This window comes from Rhinopithecus bieti, unplaced genomic scaffold (genome assembly GCF_001698545.2).
Source record: "Rhinopithecus bieti isolate Rb0 unplaced genomic scaffold, ASM169854v2 scaffold_18282, whole genome shotgun sequence".
Lineage (NCBI taxonomy): Eukaryota > Metazoa > Chordata > Mammalia > Primates > Cercopithecidae > Rhinopithecus > Rhinopithecus bieti.
The window spans coordinates 74,523-82,565 of NW_016809121.1; the positions used below are offsets into that span (position 1 = coordinate 74,523).

Sequence of the window (8,043 nt, forward strand, 5' to 3'; positions counted from 1 at the left end):
TCAAGGAAAATATCTGTATTTCAAAGAATTTCACAAGAGTAGCCTTGGATTGCAAATTCAATGTATCAAGGGAAGGTTTTCATGTGTATAGATAAATACTCAAGGCAGTTTGTTTTACATATCTATCATACTTACTGGTGAACACCAAGGACTTCCCAATCATTTCCAACATCCTGGGGTCCCATTAAGCTTTGCATTGTACCTGGACAAATCTCTATTAATTTGCACAGAAGTGACCAACCCACCTGAAAACAAGAAAGACATATATTCACATGTTTTAAAGAATGTTAATAGAACATACTGAGTCAAACATGAATCTCTTCAATCTTAGTGGAATATATGCTTATCTCGCTTGTAAATAATTGTTATAAAACAAAATGATACCCTAAAATGTTTACCGAGAAACAAAAGCAAGCCATATCCTTAGGATACACCTTTCTCCAAAATCAGACCAGAAAGACATACAAAAAATATAACATTTCAGCTGGGCACAGTGGCTCACACCTGTAATCCCAGCACTTTGGGAGGCGGAGGCGGGTGGATCATGAGGTCAGTAGTTCGAGACCAGCATGGCCAAGAGGGTGAAATCCTGTCTCTACTAAAACACAAAACTTAGCCAGGCATGGTGGTGGGCATCTGTAACCTCAGCTACTTGGGAGGCTGAGGCAGGAGAATCGCTTGAACCCAGGAGGCAGAGGTTGCAGTGAGCCAAGATTGCGCCACTGCATTCTACCCTGGATGACAGAGCAAGACTCCATTTCCAAAAAAAAAAAAATACACACACACACACACACACATATAATTATATATAATTTCTAAATTATGAAGAACATAGACATGCCTATTGTCTAAATAAGGCAAAATAAAATAAACTACAAAAAATAGTTTCAGAGGTTGTACCAAGATTATTATGTGCAGGAATGGCTATACTGGATCCTTAGTACGTTTCTTTTCTTGTTTTTTTTTTTTTGGTTTTGATTTTGTTTTTGAGATAGGGTCTCACTCTGTCACCCAGGCTGGAGTGCAATGGCGCAATCACAGATCACTGCAGCCTAGAACTCATGGCCTCAGGTGATCCACCCACTTCAGCCTCCCAAGTAGCTGGGACTACAGGTATGTGCCACCACACCCAGCTAATTTTTAAAACATTTTTGTGAAGACAGGTGTCTCTCTATATTGCCCAGGCTGGTCTCAAGCTCCTTGGCTCAAGCCTCCTGACATGGCCTCTCAAAGTGCTGAGATTACACGCGTGAGCCTCCGCACCTGGTCCTTAGTAACTTTTAAGTGATAGCTACCTGACAGAATTTCCTCCACATATTTAAATTTTTAATTATAGGAAAAAATGAAGTGGCTTAAAATGAAGGATTAGGGCAAGTTGAAAATTTTAGTAGCAAAATATAAGTTATCAGAATGGCTGCTCCCCAATTAATGAAGCTAGAATAATAGAGGCAAGAAACGTGGCATTTTTAGCAACTGGCTCTACATCTGATAGGAGAAAAAGAGAAAGGGCTCTATAACATAGACAGGAGGTAGAACTCCTCAATGGCTCCCTCTAGATTTCTCTAGAATGAATTGATAAGGTCTAGAGATACAGACACCCCTAGTAGGCTCTTTCACATTTTGAAATAAAATATGAAATTATGGATGCACTTTAAGTATATCTTCACTCAGTCTGTTTACAAGATGCCAACTTGCCTAAGTTGCTCTTTACCTCTGAAAACAAAATTGAAAGTCCTGATTTCAAACCACAGATTAAAATTAACCTACTCCTCCTACTGTAGACTCCTCTCTAAATGTAAAGGATCTCCAATTCTATTATACTATAGATCTATACTTGACATGGTCAAAAAAAAAAAAGAGAAAGAGCATTTATATATATATATACACATATATACACACACACACACACACACACACACACCCCCCACCCGCTAGAGACTTATGGAAAAGTACCTAAGTGTGATGTGTAATAAATACCAATACAATAGAAATACTGAAAGTAAGATTCAGTGTGAGTTAAAATTACTCAGCGAATATAATATGAAGAGGTAGAGCTTGAGCCAGATTGTATAAGAACTGTTGAGTGGTAAGGAGAGTAGGCTGCTACATAATAAGGAAGCCGCTACAGGAAAGAGGCTATTTTGGGATAAGGCTGTATGCATAAGTAAAGTTGAACATTGCAAGGAGTTGAATGACAAGGTGAGAAATCTATATGCATCCAATAAGGAATAATGGCACAAGTTTCTTACCTGTTTACAGGAGTAAACAAGGGCTATTTTAGGAAGATAAAAATGATTACTCAAGATCTCTTTACAATATTACTTTTGGATCTTTTCCAGATTAAACAGAAATTGCTTTATTTCGTCATTACTTCCTTTTACATAATTTCAAATTGCTTTCAAAGGCAGCAATTTCTGACAGCTATTTCTACCTATACTACTTAAGTAGGATATCCTCCTCCACGTAAGCTGAACAGACATTGACAATCCAGCTGTCATAGAAACCAACTATTTTTGTGCTTTCATAAAATACATCAAGACTTTTTTCTGAAGTATTTAAGAAAATAACATTCTGAACAGCTTCTGGTGGTGAAAAAATTCACATAGGATGCCAAACTCATCCCTATACCTACAAAGCTGACTCAAGGAAAGAACCTGTTTTGTTTTGGTTGGTGAAGCAACAGTATAAGTAAGTGCTTTGCAAAAAGATTCAGGCAACTGAGCTCTCCAGTACTACAAGGAACTTCTGTGATTAAACAGAATCTCTGGCAGCAAAGCAGAGTTAACAATTGATCCATTAATCTATTCAATTAAAAGCTTATCTTTCAGAGAGAGAAGGTTCCCATCCTGCACAGTTACAATACAATTAAATTGGTAGTTTTACTTTATTATAATTATTCTAAAAACTCAAGCATGTAATTAAGGCACAACAGGAAAGAGTCTAGGGGTTAAAGAAAAATTTTTAGCCACTTTCATTTATTTTGCTCCCCTTCTTCAAAGGTTGAAACCGTGAGAATAAAGAGATGTAAAATTTAGGAGCACAGTGAAATGATGGGCGGGAAAAGAAAAATATAAAGGCAGCTTAACTACCAATTTTCTAAAGACTGTCATTTATGAAGAAGCATTAATAAAATATGAAATAAACTTCAAAAATAAAACTGACAGCACGGAATATCATGTTAAATGGCATCTAGAAACAAACCTTAATCTTTATTTTAAATAGTAATTAAGAATTACAATTAAATTAAATGAAGGAGTAATTTACCTTAATACCTTAAATTCATCATTAAGAGTTTTAATTTGGCACTTCTAGCTAACTCAACATATAAAACATTAAAAGATACTTACAGTAATTATACTAATTATATAAAGAAATCTGAAGGAAAAATACTACTTTCAAGTGAGTATTAAAATGTCAGTAGGAGACCCCTTTCTACATCCCCTTGGTAAGACCAATGATAATTTAAATTGATGTCATTGTACCTAGCAAGGCCAAAGCAAAAACCAAACCATTTTGCTTTTTACGAGCTTGCACAAAAAGCTTGTGAATTCAGCAACTAGTAGATTGTATGATGGAAAGAGATTTTGAAGGTGTGAGAAGACTTGGGTCTTAGGTTTGTCACAAGCTCTTTGATCCTCAGTTAGTAGCTTACTCTCACTGAGCTATGAGAGTAAACCATCCGGTAAGATTTCTGAGAGGGCAGTGAGATTTCAGTAAGAATCAAATCATGTAATATGCAATGCCCCTTATAGACTTATACACATATGGTGCTGAAATTAATAATTCTATTGCATTAAATTACCAAATCAAAAGACTATTCCTCACACAGATCAACAGAACAGAATAGAGAACCTAGATAAAAATCCATGCATTTATAGGCAACCTATTTCCAAAGGTGCCAAAGACCTACAATAGAGAAAGGACAGTCTCTTTAATAAATAGTGCTGGGAAAACTGGATATTAGCTATGCCAGAGAAGGAAACTAGATGCACAGCTTTCACCATATACACAAATCAACTCAAAATGGATTAAAGACTTACATCTAAGACCTGAAACTGCGCAACTACTAGAAGAAACGCTACAGGACACTGGTCTGTGCAATGATTTTTGGGATAGGACCTCAAAAGCACAGGCAACAACAACAAAAATAGACAGATGGGACTATATCAAGCTGAAAGCTTCTGCACAACAAAGAAAATAATCAACAAAGTGAAGAGACAACATAAAGAACGGGAGAAAATATTTGCAAAATATCCACTCAACAAAAGATTAACAACCAGAATACATAAGGAACTCAAAAATCTCAATTAGTGGGAAAAAAAAATCCTATTTTTAAATGGACAAAAGATCCAAATAGACATTTCTCAAAAGAAGGCAGACAAATGGCTAACAGATACACACACACACACACATAAAAAAAAATCCTAAGTATCACTAATCTTTAGGGAAAGGCAAATCAAAACCACAATGAGATATTATCTCACCACAGACAGAATGGCTATATTATCAAACAGACAAAAAATAACAAATGCCGGTGAGGATGTAGAAAAAGGGGAATGGTGGTACACTGTTGATGGGAATATAAAGTAGTACAGCCATTATGAAAAACAATATGGAGGTCCCTTAAAAAACTAAAAATAGAACTTTCATATGATCCAGCAATCTCATTGCTGGGCATATATCCAAAAGAAAGAACATCAGTATATCAAACACATGTCTCAACTCCCACGTTTATTGCAGCACTGTTCACAATAGTTAAGATACAGAATCACCTTATATGTCTATCAACAGATTAATAAAGAAAATATGGAGGCGAAGGCAGGAGGATTGCTTGAGGTCAGGAGTTTGAAACTAACCTGGGCAACATAGCAAGACTCCATCTCTACAAAAAGTAAAAAAAGAAAAAAAAAAAATTGGCTGAGCATGGTGGCACACGCTTATACTCCTAGCTACCTGGGAAGCTGAGGAAAGAAGACTACTTGAGCCCAAGATTTCAGGCCTGCAGTGAGATTTGATCACACCACTCTTCTCCAGCCTGGGCAACAGAGTGAGACCCTGTCTCTAAATTAATTACTTCACTAAAAATAAAAGAAAATGTGGCATACATACACAATGGAATATTATTCAGTCATAAAAAATGAAATCCTGTTATTTGCAACAGCATGGGTGGGAATGGAGGTCATTATGTTAAATTCAATAAGCCAGGCACAGAAATAAAATATTGCATATTCTCACTTATATCTAGGAGCCAAAAGGTGGATCTCATGGAGGGAGAGAGTAGAATGGTGGTTACCAGAGACTGGGAATGAAAAGATGGGGAGGGATAAAGAGAAGGTGGTTAATGGGTACAAAAATATAATTAGATAGAAGCAATTAAGTTCGTATTTAACAGTACAGTAGGAAAAGTATGAATTTATTGCATATTTCAAAATAGCTAGAAGAAAGGAATTGTAATGTTGCCAACACAAAGAAAAATGTTCAAGGTGATGGATAGTTCAGTTACCCTGATTTGAACATTACACATTGTATACATGTATCAAATATCATATGTACCCCAAAAATATATACAACTATGATACATCCAAAAAAGTAATGAATTACTTATAAAAAGACTCTTCCTTATTTTCCAGCATACTTTGCCTCCAGTATCCTCTGGGCAGAAATACTGAGTGACACACTCATAACTACTCCAGACAAGCATGCTCAAGCTTGAGCAATTTCTAAAATTAAGAATTAGGTGGTATGTTCCAGAGTCCCTTGGGTTCTCAAGTCTAGCACTCCCTTATCTAGACCTTGCAGACCAAAGCCTACCTAGGGTCTGCCTGTCCTGAGCGGTATCAAGCAGGAGTGACTCTATGAAGTACAGAGTCTAGGGAATGAAGGTGACCAGAATCAGGCACTTCTGAACACCAAAGCAGAGGCAAGAAGGGATGACGTGGGTGCAGAGCAGGAAGCACAATAGGCCATTGCCCAAAGAGTGACTCATATTCCACAGGCAAAATTCCGACTTTGAGTCTTAAAAGAACAGCATCTTTATTATGCCTCCATCTTTTCTTGGTTTGATTTGATAGCGGCGTGAAAATCTATAACAGTCAGATGGAAAATATTTCACAGTTGAAAACAAATTAAAATATTTCTTCCAGATACAAATGTCCTCATATGAAAGAAGATGGTTCATCCAGACTAGATACAGCTAGATACAGAGATAAGCATAAAGATAGACCCACACCAATTTAAAGATTGAGATGCCTTACGTCTGTCAAGCCTCTCAAGTATTAAGAAACATTGGCTTTCTGACTGCACCTCCATGGAGTTCAAAGTACAGCTCTCTTTCTTTGCATGAGTTAACATGCAGATGACAAAACTGATTTCAGTTCCCCAAATCTCTAAGTACTCCAAAGGAAGTTATCACCTTGGCCTATAATTTTGACTGTAAATCATTCTTAATTACCATTTTAAAGCCCCCCCTTAAAAAAAATATATCCAAGGTATTTAGCAAATTTCTGGGTTTCCTATGGTACAGATTGTAAAAGTTTCAGTTTTACATGCATTTTATTGTAAATTATGAGGGTCTCAAAAGACATGACTTTCTTTAGATACTACAAGGTATACTACAACTAAAGGCTAGAAATCTGTCTTTTAATTTTAAGAAATGCTGAACTCTACAAGAGTTTGCCAGTGACAAAGTGGCATTTTATCACTATTAGTTATTCCCCTTTTCCAAACTACTCATAATCCTCTCATCTAGGACATGCTCTACATTGGGAAGATTCCTGGAATAATCAGGTCTAAACAGTAATTAATTCATCTTGCCAATAACGGGACCAAACCCGAACCCATTTTTATCCCCCTTCTACCACCACCCATACTGTTGGTTTTATAAAGTTACTTCTTAAAGACACTCAGGGAACACATACTGGGGCCCTTCATCCCTTTTTACATTGTCAAAAAATTTAACAATGTCCCCATCTGAAAATCACAGTCGGAGGTTCCTCAAGCCAAATTTCGAAAATAACCAAGAACTCCCGGCTATATAACACTGCCAGTAAAACGTCTCCTTCCAAACAGAAGGGCGAATGAGTTGAAGTGAAAACAATGCCTTTACCTGCTGCACACTCGCGACTCTCATATACGAGTCCAAGACGATCAACAGAGGCACATGGATATTTTTGCCTTGAAATAACTTGGAGGCTGGAAAACAAGTGGGTGGGGAAAAGAGGCAAAGTCACAATCCACAGCACCCCCTTTCCTTTTAAGTCTGAAAAGAGGAGAAAAGTCAAAAAGGTGAAGACCTTCCTGGAACTCTCAGCTCCTTTCCGCCCTAAGGAAAGGATATGGGAGTTTACGGCTCTTTAAGAGTCCGGGTTTGAGCAGCGTCAGCGGAGGAGGACAAAGTTTGCAAATGTGAGGAGGGGGCGAAAGTTTGCAAAAATAGAAGCACAGTTTCTTCGCAAGTGATTACCGTGCTCGGAGTACGTGAACACCAGCAGATCCTCCAGGATTTGGACCAGCGTTTCTATCTGTTTACCTTCCTGGACATTGTTCAGCCTGACTATCAACTTCTTCAGAGTTTCCTCGTCCTCCTCGCACCCCTGACAGCTGCCACTAGCCATGGTGGCCCCTGCTTCCAACCCGCCGCCTCCCAGCACGAACGTCCGCTGCTCAGGGAACCGGCAGGGGCGCCGGCCACAGCTCCTCGGGAGCTAGCTCAGCTCACCGCCCGCAGCCAGCGCTCCCCGGAGGCCCCGTCGGCGCCCACGCCCGCCTGTTTATGAGGAAGGCGGCGGCTCCCCGCCCCGCGTTGCCCTCCCTCTCCAGAGCCCTCCTGCTCGGCTTCCTCCTCCCCCAGCCAGGCCCCAAAAAACGAGCTCAGGGGCCTGCCAGAGGCTCAGCCGAGGCGACGGGCCGCGCAGAACTCCGGCGGCGGCCGTGGGGCTGCTGGAGCCGGGCCTGGCCGGGATGACCGTGCCCGTGGCCCCCACGCACACCTAAACCGGACCCTGGGCGGGCGCCGCCTCCTGGGACCACATTCCACCCCAGCGG

The 8,043-nt window shown here is 39.4% G+C and overlaps 1 protein-coding gene across 1 annotated transcript in view; it reads right to left on the reverse strand.

Moving 5' to 3' along the window:
- LOC108539701 (leucine-rich repeat serine/threonine-protein kinase 2-like) overlaps window positions 1–7,638 on the reverse strand; it is a 73,379-nt gene extending 65,741 nt beyond the window's left edge. The window contains exons 1-3 of the mRNA XM_017888587.1: window positions 7,463–7,638; window positions 7,106–7,191; window positions 136–245 (exon numbers count right to left, since the gene is read on the reverse strand). Of these exons, the coding sequence (XP_017744076.1) occupies window positions 136–245; window positions 7,106–7,191; window positions 7,463–7,613 (347 nt within the window). The 5' untranslated portion in view covers window positions 7,614–7,638. The remainder of the gene's footprint in view (window positions 1–135; window positions 246–7,105; window positions 7,192–7,462) is intronic.
- Between the last annotated feature and the right edge of the window lie 405 nt (window positions 7,639–8,043).